This window comes from Melospiza melodia, chromosome 18, assembly GCF_035770615.1.
Source record: "Melospiza melodia melodia isolate bMelMel2 chromosome 18, bMelMel2.pri, whole genome shotgun sequence".
Lineage (NCBI taxonomy): Eukaryota > Metazoa > Chordata > Aves > Passeriformes > Passerellidae > Melospiza > Melospiza melodia.
This window is the reverse complement of record NC_086211.1, coordinates 1,724,808-1,740,749: the sequence shown is the minus strand read 5'-3', so window position 1 is coordinate 1,740,749 and position 15,942 is coordinate 1,724,808. Positions and strand designations below refer to the sequence as shown.

Here is a 15,942-nt window from a genome sequence, read left to right as displayed (position 1 = left end):
AGACTCCTGTTTGCTTTTCTTGGGATGGAGGGATGTCCAAAAGGACCTGGCAATGCCCATTTTCTTATTTAACTGTAATCCTGAAAAATAGCCTGGAGTGTGGACAGAGCAAATCCCCTTTTAGAATCAGAAAAATCATATTTATAGGTACTGGAGTGGTTTTGTCATGGTCTCTTGTTTAAATAGCACCTTTTTTTTTTATTGTTTGGTTGGTTTGGAATTTTTTTTCTAAGGTTTTGGGTGTAAAAGATGTTGCAGGAGTTCTGGAATCATTCAGATTGGAAAAAACCTCCAGGACTATTTAAAGTCCTCGCCTTGTCCCCAGCCCAGAGCTCTGAGTGCCACCTCCAGGAATTCCTTGAACCCCTCCAGGGATGGGGACTCCAAAGCTCCCTGGGCACTTCCAATGCCCGAAACCCTTTCCATGAAAAAATTCCTTCTGCCCTGGTAAATTCCATCAGAAACCACTCATGGTCTTCTCTTAGAATTTAGGGAAAAAGTATTTTCATGGAAAGAGTTGTCAAGCCCAGGGCAGTGGTGGAATTGCCATCCCTGGAATTGCTCAAAAACCACCAGGGGACACGGGTGAGCATGGTGGCTCTGGATTGATCACTAGACTTGATGATTTAAGAGATGTTTTCCAACCTTAAAAATTCCATAATTCTCACATAGACCTTTGAGATCCCACCCTTTGTGTCTCTTGGGTGTTGGACAGGGATATCTGCCTTGGGGTTAATCAATTACCCAACCATTTTTACCCTATTCTGTATGCAGGCTGTGCTTTAAAAACACCATTCAGGAAAAAAAATCTGGGAGGCAGAGATGATATTCCATGAGAGATTCACTCCAAATCCATGGGGAAAAGCATCCCCTGGCCTGGATTTGTCTCCTGCAGACACTCAGGGTGAAACCTGTACTTGCATGAGGATAAAACTGAATCTGTGCAGGGTAGTGGGGGCCTCATGTGATACAGCAGGAGAAATTTGTTATATTTGCTTTTTAATTTGAGGCTGGCTTGCTGTCTGCTTGCCAGGTGCCTTCATAGTGTTGGGTTTAATTTGTTGGTGTGAGTGGGGAATGGCAGTTTGGGATGGGGAGGAGAGCAGGTGGGGTTGGGGTGATGCCTTGAGAGGCTGCCTGGAGCAGAGGCTGGACAGGAAGGAAATAAAATTAAAGGAATAAAAAGGTTAAAGGAATAAAGCAGGGATTTATTAGAAAGCCTCAAAGGATTCACCTTGGGCAGTACAAGGGCCTGGCCGTGGCTACACCCATTTTTATAAGTTCTGCTCCATTTCCATATTGGGGTTACTTGTCCAATTACAGCTTTAGGTTATGAAGTTCCATCCTTCCTGTTTTTCTCTCCTCCATTCCCTGTTGTTTGCACTTTCTGGGCTGGAGCTGCAGCGGTGTCCTTGGTTCTGGGGCTGGACAAGGATTGTTCTGTGTGCCTGAGCTGTGAGGAGAACTGCTGACACTTTCTGTGGAGTTCAGAGTTATTATATACCAGTGCCTTCCAGAATCTGGGAAATAGCAAAGTTCAAGCTGAAGGCATCAGGGGGAACAGCTGCTCATGGGTTCTGAAGCTGCCAGAAGAGAAGAAAGATTGAACAGCCAGCAGACACCTGTTTGGAGCAGCTCAGCTCCCTGGGCACATGGCACGGGGCCGGATTCAGGAACAGATGGGATGAGAGTGGCAGGTTGTGCAAAAAGCTGGGGATGAGCTGCTGTGTCCTTGTGTGGTGCTGAAGAGATGCCTTAGGATTTCAGTTTTTCTATTTTTCATGTGTTTGTAGCTGTGATCACCTGCTCCTGCTGGTGTCACTTGTCCCTGGCCTCTCCTGCCTGGCTGTTCCCATTTCTCAGCCAGGCCCTTCCAGCCTTTCCCATTTCTCTCTGAGACATGTGGGCTGTGTGCTCACAAGCTCTGCTTTTCTTCAGGCTGGACACCAGCAGGAATTTCCCCAGGCTTTGGAAGGGGCTGCCCAGGGAGGCTGGGAGTGCCCATCCCTGGAGGTGGCACTGAGTGCTCTGGGCTGGGGACAAGGTGGGGATCAGGTACAGCTGGGACTCAATGGTCCTGGAGGGCTTTCCCAACCTCAGTGATCATGGGATTTTGTGATCTTTCTCCAAAAATGGGCCTGGTGATCCCAACTTTTGTGATCCTGGCATTCTGTGATTTCCATCAGGAAAGGTGAGCAGGCCTGGGTGACTGTCAGGGCTGGAGCTCTCCTGCACTAAGGCTCAGATTGAAGTGTTGCCAAGTTCATTGGAATTGTCTCCAACATTTGTTTCCATGGATCCTGGTCTCTCACAATTTGGGAAAACATGGCCTGAGTTAGATGGGAAGTGTCTGCTGTTGGACTTGATGACCTTGGAGGCTTTTCCAGCTTAAATCATGCTGGGATCCTGCCCCTTTCTTTGGCCAGCCCCTAAATCAGGGGGAACCCAGGAATGCTCTGGCCTGTCTGGGCTCTGAGCCATTCCTGGGCTCCCTCCCCTCACTCCCTGGGGTCTGAGGCACAGCTCATTTTCCTTGTGAGGCTTTTCTGGGATGGCCGAGATGTTGAGAATCCTGGAATGGTTTGGGTTGGGGAGGACCTTAAAGCCCATCCAGTTCCAACCCCAACGCCTTCCACTGTCCCAGGGTGCTCCAAGCCCCGTCCAACCTGGCCTTGGGCACTTCCAGGGATGGAGCAGCCACAAATTCTCTGGGCAGGAGGATTTCAGGGAATGCTGTTTCCCATCTCCAGGGACATCTCACCCTCCCTGGCCAATGTGGGCACCTTCTCCTCACCTTGAGGCCAAGCTGGAGAGCTCCTGCTTGTTCCTAGGAACAGGGCTGAACTTATTTTCCTTCCTTGAAGACAGAGTAATTAAATCCAGTATGTACAGATCCCTCAAATTGACAGCCGCCCACAGAGCTAAAAACAGGAAATCCATTAACTTCATTATTTAAAAAATAAAATAAAAATCCTCCCAACTGATTCCTCTGTCACTTAAAGTTCTGCATGGAAGGAGGGCTAATTTAACGCTGCATTAACTCCCAGTTATCACCCTCCTGTTACCTAAGTAGTTCCTAATGACTACCCTGGAGAGCACTTGGAAGCTTTTAAAAGTTTTTATGCTAAATTTTATTTTTTTTTTTCTGGGTAGTTTATACTTTAAGTACAAAAGTTCCTGCTAACGTTCTCCCAAATCTTCCAACAACAGCCAGAACTTTTTTCTGGTGGCTGCAGAAATGTGAAGTATCCTCAGGCTGAGGTGACTTTAAACAAGAAACAGGAAATATTTAATAATGGTGGTTGAGGATGTGGGAAGCTGGGTCAGATTTTGGGGTTGTGGTGTCCTGGGGTTGGGCTGGAGGGCTGTGGGTGCTGCAACCTGGAGAGGTTCAATCCCAAAATGTCATTTGGGATTTAAAATCACCCCCAAACCAGGAGTGATCCAGCCCCTGGAGCAGGGATAAATCCCTGGTCCTGCAGCACAGCTCAGATATTCCCAACAGGTGCTTTAGGCTCGAGCTGAAACCAAATAAACCACGCTGGGTTTCAGGGAGGTGGGCTCGGGAGCAGGTCTGATTCCAGGGAAATCAGTCTGGATTGGATATCTGCCTCCCCTTGGCTGCTGGGCTGTCTGACACACAATATCCACAGGGAGACAGCTGCACTGGGAGCTGGGAAATCTGGATCTGTTGGAGCAGCATTTGTCTGTGCCGTGCAGACGTGCTCTGGGTAAATCTGATGTGTGGGTGTTGCTGTACAAAGAGAAACAATTGGCTGTTTGCACCTTGTCCTGTGTTTTAGGAAGGGGAATTAATAAGAATTAATTACGTGAGCTCTTTCTAGCATAGCCAGGTATGAGGGTTGGTTTTGGCCAGGTGATATTTTTGAGTCAGAAAATAAGAAAATTCATTATTCTTGAGTCTAGTTTTTATCTTCTGAAGGCTTTCAGCCCTTCCCTCCCTCACTGCTTTCTCCCTGATTGTCCAACAAAAGGTTTGGGATGAGGAGATTGGGAGAAAGGACTGTGCTGCCTCCTCTGCAGCCATGGCCAGGCTGTGCTAACTTGGGATGGTGAATTTATTTATGGCAGATAATAAAGGTGAAAATTGGACATCACTTGATGTCCAGCTACAAATACAAACCCTCCATTGCACGAGGGGCTGGAGCGTTTAGAAGAGGCAAAACACTTGAAAACCCTAAAAGGAATAGGGAAAAGCGTATTTAGGTTTGGGGTTTGCTTCTTCCCTTCCCTCCTCCCCTCTGGCACCTCCTCCTGCCCCTGCTCCTCCCCTGCCCCAGCAGGGACCTCTGGAAAATCCCAGACCATGGATTTTGCCACGCCGAGTTCCGAGCGTGTCCCGAGCCCTCGGAGCGCGTGTGGGGCGGGAGCAGCCGCCATCGGACGTTGGGTTTATTCCCTTTTTTCCCCCCCCAAAAAAACCCAGCCCGTGGCTCCCTCTCCGGCTGCGCCAGAGATAACAATGGGGGGCTTTGTGCTGCCCTGCAGCTGCTGAAATTTGACGAGATCCAAGTGAGGAAAACAGGAGCAGGTGGGTCAACAACGTGACCCTTTCGTTCCCAGCAGTATCAGTGAGCCCTGGAATAAGGATGTGTTGGTTGGGTTTGGAGGATGGGAATTGTCTCTTGGAGAGAGCCCTGATGGGGTTTGCTGCTGTTTATGGGATGGGTTTCACCCCCCAAACTCCAGGATTGGGGAATGGTACTGGAGATTGTGCTCCCTTCATTCCCAGGTTGTTCACTGGTTTTGGGATGCTCCATGGCTTCCATGTGGATGCTCCTGAAGCTCCAATATCTGCCTTCCCATCCCACAGTCCCAAAGTGGGGCCAGGCTGGACAGGGCTTGGAGCAGCCTGGGACAGTGGAAAGTGTCCCTGCCATGGCAGGGGTGGCACTGGGTGGGCTTTAAGGTCCCTTCCAACCCAAATTATCCCAAAAACCAGGAGAGAAATCCTGGAGTTAGTGATGTGGGAGGGTCAGTGAGGAACCCTGGAGAAATCCTGGAATTACTGACCTGGGAAGGTCAGTGAGGAACCAGCTGCCCCTCAGGTGGGGTGACCTGGCTGATCCCTTCAGGTGTCCCAGTGTGTTTGGGCTCTGTGAACCCCTGAGTGGTGTTCAGAGGTGACAACACTCAAACCTCAGCAGGGACTGGCTCCAGCCTCAGAGCTGTCTAAGAATCTGAAGGATTTGGAGTCTGAGGCTTTCAGGGCAGATGTGAACAACTGTGTGTGAGTCAGCGGGGAGGAACGGGAGGTTCTGCTGATGGATTTGGTAATCTTGGGCCTGGTGTCATCTTACAGCCCAGTGAGGGTGAGCTGAGCCCAGCTCCCCCCTCGTGCACTGAGCTGTGGATTCACTTGTGCTGTTCAACATGTTCATCTCCTCAAATCTTCCCAATTGAACTGGAATTTTTATAGAAACCACAGCACAGGAGCGTATGGGATAATCCCAGCACTTCCAATGGCCATGGAGCAGCATCCAGCAGCAGTTTGTTTGCAGGAGATGAAGCCTGAGAGAGGAGTGGGCTTGGGCGTCTTGGAGGCCTTCTCCAGGCTTAACATTTTTCTAGGAATGACAAATTATGGTCAGGATGAGTCTGTGCTGGATGGGGAAGGAAGAGGCCAGGAGAGGTCCAGGGTGTGAGGATGGATGGATGGATGGATGGAGGCTGGGAAGAAGCACAGTGGGTGATGGATCCTGGAAAACTGATCCCACATGGGCAGCTGTGAAGGCTCCATCCCTCAGGAAGGGGTTTATGAATAAATCAGAGCCTCTCCCAGGTCATCTGCCCTGAACCTGGTTTTAGCAGGACCTTGAGGCAGGAGCAGAGCCCCACATGCCCTCACCGGGGAGCAGCCAGAGCTGGGCAGCATTTAACCCCACACTGGGTGAATGTTGGGGCTCAGCCTGCTGTCCCAGCCTGTGAGCAGGGTCTGTCCTTGTCTGCAGGGGCAGTTAAGCCCAGCTTGGGGCCGGTTTAGCTGCAGAGCAGCCGGGGGTGCCAGGGCTGTGCCCGGCAGCTGGCAGCGCTGTTTACTCCGTGCTGCGCCCGGCACGGCTCCATCCTGCTGTGCCAGCTGGTGCCAGGATTCCAGCCCTGGCATCCCTTTGGGATAAAAGCACAGGTGCAGGGCTGAACTCGTGGTCGAGGCCATGCCAGGAAGGCTTGGCTTGGTGCTGGGAGCATCCTCCTGGATGTGCGGGAATTGTCCTGCAGGATGCCAGCGTCCTTCTGTGCCCCTGGCTGGCAACTGGGGTGAAAAACAGAGCAGGGGACGCTGCTGCTGTGCCCTGCTGGGTGAGGGCAGTGCTGCTCTCCCAGGGAATGCATGCACAGGGATGCAGGAGTCTGGATCCCACCCCGACACCCATCCCCAGCGGGGCAGGGTGGTGATTTCCATATGAAAACAGGGATAACAGTGGGATTCTTGTGCTGGCAGGAATGAGGGAGATCTACGACCCTTTTGGTGCCAGTCAGCCCCGGAGCTGGGTTCAGGCACAATTAACCTTTCACTTTTGGGATGAGCCGGTGCTTTCCTGCTGCAGCTGCTTTTTGGGACAATATTCCTCACTTCTCCTTCCAGAACCATTAATTTGGGCATCTGGGGGGGCTGTGCTGTGGGCAGGGAGGAGGGGGAGTTTTAAATGGCTTTGATGTGCAATAATCTGAGTTTTTAAAATCGCATTTTGATTTAAGGGGTTTTGCACATTAAGATTTTTAAAAAAAGGAGGTTTCACGACTGTTATTGGAAATATTTTCGAGCAAATTGAAAGTGGTTTTTCTTGTGTGACAACATCAAATCAGGGGCTGGAAAAATCTTGGGGTAGGGGATCAGGGGGCTCAGGCTGAAGCTGGAATGGGTTTGGAATATGTTTGGAATGTGTTTTCTTTGGGCTGGATGAAGGGAATTGTTATGGATCAAACTGGTGAGGTGCCTGGAGAAACCTTGGGAATGAACTGGAGCCATGGGCACTGCCTGATTCAGTTGACATAGCTGAGAATTTCAGTGCCTTAATGGCTCCACCAAGGAGTTTTCAAGAATTCTCCTCACCAATGTGCCATTTAGTGTCTTTTTTTAAAATGGTTTCAGAGAACAATTCTGTCACACAGAAATATCTGAGAATCAGAATAATTGGAGGTGGGACAAAGCTGCAGCGATTTAGTTTTGGCAGGGATAATTTGGTGCTTCCACACGTGGCGAGGGTTGGACTTCACCTGTCAAAACAGAGCTGTGTGTTCTGCCTCTCTTGGAATAATCATTGCAATATTTGTAGGCTGGGATGGAGGAGAAAATGCAAAATACAGATTTGCATGGATCAGGTGGAGTCTGTCTGCTCCAGGGGATCCAGGGAATGGATTCATGGTGGGATCCCAAGGCTCTGCTTTGAGCTCAGTCCCGGGTAATTTGGTTAAATCCAGGGATGTGTAAAATCCAGCACTTGGTAAAAGTGGCCTAATGGACAATTTTGGTACCACTTTGATTTTTTTTGTGATTAAAATTCCGAGCTTCTCATTGCACTGAATGTTGATGGTGACAAAATCTAATGGGATCTTAATCTCTATTTTTTGAAGATAAAACTGCCCCATTTAGGCAAAAATCCAGCCCAGTCCATGGCACTGCTGGACCCATGCATGACTGGAAGAATCAGTGGCACTGCTTGCCTGTCCTGTGCCACTTCCCAGGGCACTTAAATCTCATTTTTTCTGCTTCATAGAAGTTATTAATTTTTATAAAATCCCCCTATAATGTTGTTTGTGCTTGGAGAAGAACAACACAACCCCAAAGCTTCAAACCCCTGAATTCCCCTGTGTGGGATGTCTGGTTTAGGACAGCTAGTGCCAGATTTCCCCCAAATTAACCTTAAAAAAGCATTCAAGGTGGTTTTTATTTTAATCCTTTGATTTAAATTTAATTCCAGGATAACTCCCAGCACTCTCACCATAATCACTTCCTTCTTCACTTCTCGTTGTCTCTGCAGGATGGGAATCACAGCTCCTGGAGACAGGATTCCTGGGAATATTCCTGTGCCCCCTCTGGAGCCTGTCGCGCCTGCCCCAGGGCTCTCCTCCCTCCAGGATTGTCATCTGGAGCTTCCGCTGGCTCATCTTCAGGATCATGCTGGGAGCGGTGAGTGGGGATTCTCCCTGGGCTCCTTGCAGGTGCCAGCAGCAGGAACGTCCCATCCCAAAAGTCCCATCCCAAAAGTCCCATCCCAGCTGGGAGTTTCCCAGTCCAGCACCTCGGGATCCATTGGTTTGGGAGTTTTTCCCATTTTCAGGATCATGCTCTGAGTCGTGAGTGGGAATTTCCCTTTGGCTTCTTGGAGATGCCAGCAGCAGGAATGTCCCATCCCAAATGTCCCATCCCAGCTGGGAGTTTCCCAATCCAGTGCCTCGGCATCTACTGGTTTGGGAGTTTTCCCGCTAACCAGGAAAAGCTTCCTGCTCTGGTCCTCAGGATGCTTCAGCTCTCTCCTGGTTTTGTTTTGAGGAGGAGGGAATGATCTGTGTGGATGTGTTGGTGCTGCACTTGAGGGGCTCTTCCAAAGGAATTAAAGGGAATCTGGGCGTTGTGGCTTTTCCACAAGACTGTTGGAATCCTGTGGGTAATTCCCAGCTTTCCTCAGATTTCTTCTCCTTTGTTTTTGCTTTCCTGAGCTGTCACTCTCTGCTCTGTACTTCCAAACTGAGCAATTGCTGCAGAACTGTCCTGGTGCCAGAGGGAGTTCCCAAGCAGCTTGTAAGGGAATCCATCAGGACCTGACACATCCCATTAAAATTAAAATCAAGGTGTGGCAGGGGTGTTCTCCCATCAGCTCCATCTGCTTGGACCTTCCAGAACATCCCAAAACTTGAAAGCTGAGGATCATCACTGTAGGAGGAGTGGTTGGGTTTTTTTAGAATTTTGCCTTGGAATTTTTTTCAGGGATCTCAGGGTGAAGGTTTTATTTGGGGCATTTTTCACCAATGGGATCTGAACCAAACGTCAGCACATCCTGAGGGATGCGGGCTGGATCCCAGGATCCTGATGCTTCTTTGGATTCAGGGATTGCCTGGATGGGGCACTCAGGGCTCTGCTCTGGTTGGCACTGTGGGGATTGGTCATGGGATGATGATTTTGTAGTTCTTTTCCAGCCTCAGTGATCCCAGGATTCTGTGGTTCTCAGCCATGATGTGATTGTTGAGTGAATTGACACCAAGCATAGCCAAACATCCCCAATTTCCTTAAAAATTGATCTGATCACCAATTTGCTTTCCTTCTAAACTGGGATCTGCCTGAGATTTTTTCCTGCAGATGTGTCTCATAAATTCTGAATTATGGGGCAGGCTGGGTATGAAGGAAAACTCTGCTTCCCAAACATCTCTGTTCCCATTATCCCCGTGCTGCTCTCTGCTTTGCCAGGAGAGCAATAACTCCTGATATTTTTGGGAAGAGACATGTCCCTGTGTGCCTGGGACACTGATATATCACTGACAGCCACAGGAGAGGAAAACATGGAAAGGTCATTAAATGGAGACCCCCACAAGCGAGTGATTGATGGGATCTTTAATGTTTTGGGGCCTGAAGTCGTGTAGGATTTCTCCTGGGCTGGGGGAGCGGCTCAGCAGGCAATGGGAAGGAGGAGGATCCTCCTGGAGCCCGGGTGCACCTGCTCCCAGTGCACCTTTGGTTTCCTCCTGAGCTGGCCAGGAGCTCAGCACGTGCAGCAGGAGTTTCCCCAGTGGGATTGGCAGGGTTGGTGTTTTCTGCAGGAATTTCAGCTTTCCCACGTGGTTCTCCTGGGATTCTCTGGGCTGGTTGGGGTGAGGCTTTCCTTGGGAAATCCTCCAATCAAGAAACATTCCCTGGGGGCAGCTGGGCTTTCCTCACCTTGTGCTGGGTGTTAGGAGAGCGTTTTGGGAATGTTCCTTGGGTGGGCGAGGTGGTGTCTCCTCCCCAGGTCTCCATCCCAGGGCTCTCCTGTTTTCCATGGTCCCTTCCTGAACCACAGGGCTGATTTCACTTTCGGCCCTTTTCCCTCCACTCAGTGTCTCATATCTGGGATCTTTCTCCACGTGGAGCTCTGACAAGCTGGGACTTTGCACTGAGCAGAGCTGCTCTGGTTTGGAGGAGGATGTTGGAGGAAGGCTTGGAACGAGACCATCTTCAAGGTCTCTTCCAACACAAACCATTTCATGATCAGGGAGTTTTGCTGTTTCCTGGCTAAACCTCCTCCCCAAAAATCACGTCCAGACCTTGCTGTGTTGTGCACAGGAGCTGGCTGGGCTTGTTTAGGGAGAAGTGGGATAATCCCAGCTGTGGTGGGAGGCGAGGAGCTCAGGCAGGCGCTGCTGCTGCTGCTGGGTTTGATTGGCAGCCAGTGCTGGGCTGAGCTCAAATATTGCTGCCTTTTTAAAAGGCATAATTACGTGATTCAATCTATATGTTTGATGTTCCTAATCACCCATTAGAGCAGGATGTAAAGAGGGATGCTTCCCAGGAACATGCCACAGAATAGGGGCTCTTTGTGTGAGCCAGCAGCTCGTTAGGCAGTGAGTGATGCAAACACACATTTGCGGGGCTGCTTTCCCTCAGAAGAGCTGGGTGGTTTGATGGCTTCGTCATTTTGTTTGTGACTCTCTGTCACTCGGATTTCCTGAGGCTTGGAAGATGCAGAGTGTGGGTTTGTGATGCCATCAGAGTCACGAGGTGGGAGGCAGAGGTGTGTGCTGAGATTTCTGCCAATCCTCAGGTGAAGGCATGAGAGGACACAGCCTCACCTTGCAGCAGGAGGGTCAGATTAAATACTAGAATTATTTAATTTTTCTCTGAAGGAATGGTCAGCATTGGAATGAGCTGCCCAGGGAGGTGGTGAAGTCACCGTGGACGTGTTTGAGACATTGGATGTGGTGGCACTGGGTGGTCCTGGAGGTCTCTTCCAACCCCGATAATTCTGTGATTCCAACCACACGACACATTCTGTGCTCACCAAGCCACAGGGACTTCCCAGGAGGAGCAGCCCTGCTGCCAGCAGGGTCCTTGGCGTGGTGGCACTGAGGTGTTTTGTCACCTGCAGCTGCCTGGGGACTCTGCTGTGCCCTCCAAGCCCTGTCCCTCTCTCCAGGAACACAAATATCTGATCCAGCAGGCAGAGTTGCTTTTGCAGCTGCTCCATTCCCTCGGTGCTGGGTGGGTTTGGGGGGTGTAAGCCCCTTCTCCCAGTCCCTCATTGCAGGCTGGGGGTGCTGAGGGAGCTCCTGGCAGCCCTTTTCCCAAAGTGCAGGGTTTAATAATCCCTGATTCCCAAAAAATAAGGGATTGGTTGGAGCTGTGCTTCCCTGCACCAGCATCTCCCTGAGTCTCATGGGCTCCCACTGGCGCCAGCTCTGCCTGGAGCTTTTTGGGGGGATTCTGATTGAACCCCCATCCTGTGCTTCCAAACTCTCCCAGGTGGAAGAGTTTCTGCTTCATTTTTAGGTTGTTTTGGGGGTTTATGGGCAGCAGCCTTGCTCAGGAACTCTCCATCAAATACATCTCGTGGCTAAAACCCCATTGGGCAAATATTAGTCCTGGGTTTTTGCTGCAAGGCCTGAGAGTAGGTGACAGCTTCATGGAGTCCATACATTCTGGGGAATTCCTGCTGCAGGTGAGAGCCACGTGCTGGGGGAGCCCAAATTCCTGCCCAGGGCTGGGCTGGAGCTCATGAATTGCCAACAACATCCTGAGGAAAACCTGGAGTAGCTCCTTGTGCCCTGGAAGTCACCAGGGATTGTTAAAGCAAACCATAAAAGAGAGTTTCTGTTTCTTCATCAGGGCAGGGGCTGAGGGAGCTCAGAAATGTGAGAATTTGGCTGCCATCAACACCTGCCTGCAACTGCAGCAGCACTGAGCACACCTGGAAGCTGCAGGAGCACGGAGTGGGATCTCAGGGGCTTTGGGAGGAGCCTGGAGCAGCAGGTTCATCCCCCAGCCCTGCAGTGGCTGAGGGGACAGTGCTGGGGGGCCTCTCCTGATACCTCTGCCCTGGGCTGTTCCTGGCTGCAGGAGCTGCATCCCCTGGGCTGGGAGATCAGGGTGCTGGGTTGGTGTCCAGCAGCACTTCCCTGCATCTCTCAGCCCTGCTGGGATGTGCCCATCATCCAAAGCATTCCTGGGTCCCTCATGCCCTCTTGATGATGTTCTGTACAAGGAATATCACCCTGGAATGGTCTGGCTTGGAAAGGATCCTAAAGCTCATCCAACTCATCCAAGGATCTTAAAACTCATCCAAGGATCTTAAAACTCATCCAGTTCCAACCCCATCATCTTCCACTGTCACAGGTGATCCAACCTGGCCTTGGACCCTCCCAGGGATGGGGCAGCCACAGGAAACAGGGAAAACAAGGAAAAATTCTCCCTGCTGGGGATGCACGGAGGAGATGGAGGGGCTTTGAGCATCAGGGGCGCAGGAGCAGGCTGGGAAATGGGAATGAGCAGGGAATGGAGGTGGAGCTGTGCCTCACAGAGGATCCCAGCCATATGGAATGAGTTACCAGGGAAGGTGGCTGGAGCAGTGAGTGTGAGGCTGAGACATCTTGATTACTTTCTGCAGGAAAGGATTGAAGAGCGGAGTGAAAAACCAGGGAAACGGGATTTAAAGCACATTACCACTTTAATTTAAAAGTGCCCAAAGCAAGGAAATTCAGATTTAAAGCTGCCAATCTCTGCCTGGCTGCTGCAGGTGTTGGGGCTGGGAGGACTCTGGGGTCTGTGTCCAGATGGGGCCATGAGGCCAATCCCAAACTTTGGGTTTGTCCCAGGAATGAGATCCTTTAATAGGTGTGTTCTGTGATAAATCCATTCTTTATAACAGAAATGTATTTTTTTTAATTACCTACCCTGTGTGCGGTGCCCTGGACACCTCCTCAGTGTGATGCCCTTTAAAGTGTTGCAGGATCTGGGATGGGTCCCTCAGGAATGATTTTCTTCCCCCTTTTATCCTCCCAGTTTGGAGAGCCCTTCCCAGGAGCTCCTCCTCATGTCATACACGAGGTCCTGAGGAAGAATTTAGGGGAAGTTTAGGGGAATTTAGGGATTTTTTGGGAAACCCAAGAGCATCTTTTCCACTTGGGATTTGTGCCTTGGCCGTGCCTCCCCTTGCTTTGCTTCCTGTAAACAAAATTTCTCTCTGTTTTTTTTTCCCCACTTCCCAGATTTCCCTTTCTGTCAGGATGGCCCCCCCTTCCCAAATCCAGGCTCAGCCCCCTGAGCTGTTCAGGAACATCCTCGGCTGCAGAACAGAGGATTGGGAGCAGCTTTTGGCAGGCAGAGACTTAGAAAATAATTTCTGTCCTTTGCTGTTTCTAATGTACATAAGAGATATTTTCCCCTTTTGCAGGAGGATAAAAGATCATTTAAAGTGACAGTTTTGGGGGGAAAAATAGTACAAAAAGAATTACAATAATCAATTTTTACCCCCTTAAATTATCAGTTTTTTCCTGTGGATTTGTCCATCTTTCTCCGAGATGTCTTTTCACAGAAAAAGGATCAATTCCTTCCAGATAATTTATACATCACTTGATATTTAATATATTTTTAAACAGTTCTGAATTTTCTTTGCTGTTAAAAAATCTTTCTTTTAACCCACTGCGGCAAATCATTTCAGAACCTCGCGGTTCGTGTGAAACTCTTGGTGTTCCTTGTTTTGTTTTTGCTTGGAGCCTGTTAAAAGTGTCAGGACGTGGGTGGCATTTGAAAGGTTACTGGAAAGGGTGGGGCTGTGATTAGCTAAGAAGGGAGATGAACTTTCTGGCAAAAATAAGGAAGACTTTGAAGCAAACAGAATCTGGATGCCTGCAGAAAAATGGAATCGAATAAAAGATGAAGTTGGGGCGATCCCGAGGTGCAGAGGGGGGAGCAGCAGCAGAACCCAGCGGATGTAGATGTCAGCTCGGTGACAGGCGTGCCCTGATCCCGGGCATTATGGCCCTGCAATGGAGAATAATTATTCTAATTTGTTTTATTACATTAGCGTGGGTAGGAGGGAAGAAAGGGAGCTTTCTTCGCTGCCTCGCTCATTATTCCTGGGCGAGCACGGCGGGGCCAGCTCCCGGCTCCCGCGCCGGCCCTTCATGGGAATTTTTGGAAAATGATGTCTGCAATGTTCTGACCTTTGCCGTCCCAGCTGCAGCCTCCTCCTCTCTGCAGGGATCCCACACTTGACTCCTTAGCAACCTCCTTTGTGCCTCTGATCTCTCTCCATTCGTCTGTAATAGCCCTTGGCAGCGGGACTTGTTGTTCCTTGGTGGCTGGAAGAGGCAGGAGCCGCCGGTGCCAAGGGTTTTGCAGGATCCCTTTCACCCAGCGCTGCCACCAGAGCCCCCCAGATGCTGCTGGGGGCTTCTCGGAGGGGCTTCTGGGGGGATTTGATGGAGGGAAACAGCAGCAAATCAAAGGAGGCAAAGTCAGCCCCAGGGAGTTCTCCTGCGAGGTTTCCGCCCGTGCGGGGCTTTGTGGTTGTGGTGGCTCTGGTTTGGCTCTGGGCAGGTTCTCCTGTGCTCTTTCAGGTTCTCCTGAGCTGCTGCAGGTTCTCCTGAGCTCCTAGGGCCATTCAGAGCCCCTGTGTGCAGGAGGCAGCAGGCGGGTGGGGTTTGCTCACCTGGATCATGGCTGGATCCCGGAAAGGTCCCTCGTGGGCTGGGACACCTCCTGCTGTCCCAGGTTACTCCCAGCTCCATCCAGCCTGGCCTTGGACACTCACAACGTTCTCAGGATGGTGTGGAGGTGCCAGGCTTGGAGCTGAACAGGGCTGGGCAAGGTGCAGAGCAGAACCAGCTGAGGAGCACACAGCTGTCCTTCCCTGGCCGAGGAATTGTAAACCATGGGGTGGTTTGGGTTGGAACAGACCCTAAAGCCCATGCTGCCGTGGGCAGGGACCCCTCCCACCATCCCAGACTGCTCCCAGCCCATCCAGCCTGGCCTCAAGCCCCTCCAGGCATGGAGCATCCCGTTATTCCTCTCTCCTCATGGGAGGAGCAGCGGGAACCTGAGTTCAGTGAGGTTGGTGGGAACATCAGGTGCTGCTCTGGTGCTCACCTTTGGCTCGCTGCTGTCACAGCAGAGGCTGTACCTGTGTCACCTGTTCCCTGTGGGACATTCCCTGCAGAGCAGAACACCTGGGATGCAGCTCATCCTTCCTGTACCATAGACCCTGACCCATCAGCAGGGAGGGAGATGGGGAAGGTCTGGGCTCTGAGGGGGTTTAGACCCCCAGCTGAAGTTGGTCTCATTGGATTCCTCAGATTTAGGTTCTCCAGGAGCCTCTTCCAGCCCAGCCTATAATCCTGAAATGGTTTTATTTTTAGATGTCACCTTGGGAAGCTCCTTCCTCTCCCACACACTGGGGTCTAAATTTGTCTCAGAATACCCTGGTGAGGGTTTGGCTTTCACAGAGATGGTGAAACCACTTTTCCTGTGGGTAGCAGAGGTGGGAAGTGCACGGAGCTGGGATTTTCCCTGGAAGCTTCCCTTATTTATAGCAGGAGCAAAATGAAAATCTAGAATTTAGTTGGGAACTTTGGGTGGGTTTTTGCCCATCTTTTCTTTTCTACAGCAAAGACACAGAAAGGTCTTTAAATTGACTCTAAATTTGTAACGTGGGTGCCCCATTCCCCACCCTTCCCTCTGGAGCTGGGATCAATAGGGAATTTTGCAGACATAGCTTGAGTCACCAAGCTTTTGCTCAGCTTCCCGTGCTATTGGCCTGTCTGTACCATTTTTTTCAGAATTAATTTTGGGCTGAAAAAGTCTCAAAGAAGTGCTTTGTTCCTCCTTGACACTCACTCCAGGGAAAAAAGGAAAAAAAAGAAAAAAAAAAAAAGAGGAGAAAAAGGAAAAAAAAAAGCCGTGGAAAATCTGACATCTGCATTGTAGAGAAAAATCAATAGATAGGGAGGAAT

The 15,942-nt window shown here is 50.4% G+C and overlaps 1 protein-coding gene across 1 annotated transcript in view; it reads left to right on the top strand.

Moving 5' to 3' along the window:
* Positions 1-15,942, top strand: part of LOC134426518 (lipase maturation factor 1-like) — a 115,525-nt gene that overhangs the window by 15,356 nt on the left and 84,227 nt on the right. The window contains exon 2 of the mRNA XM_063171593.1: positions 8,004-8,152. Within this exon, the coding sequence (XP_063027663.1) occupies positions 8,141-8,152 (12 nt within the window). The 5' untranslated portion in view covers positions 8,004-8,140. The remainder of the gene's footprint in view (positions 1-8,003; positions 8,153-15,942) is intronic.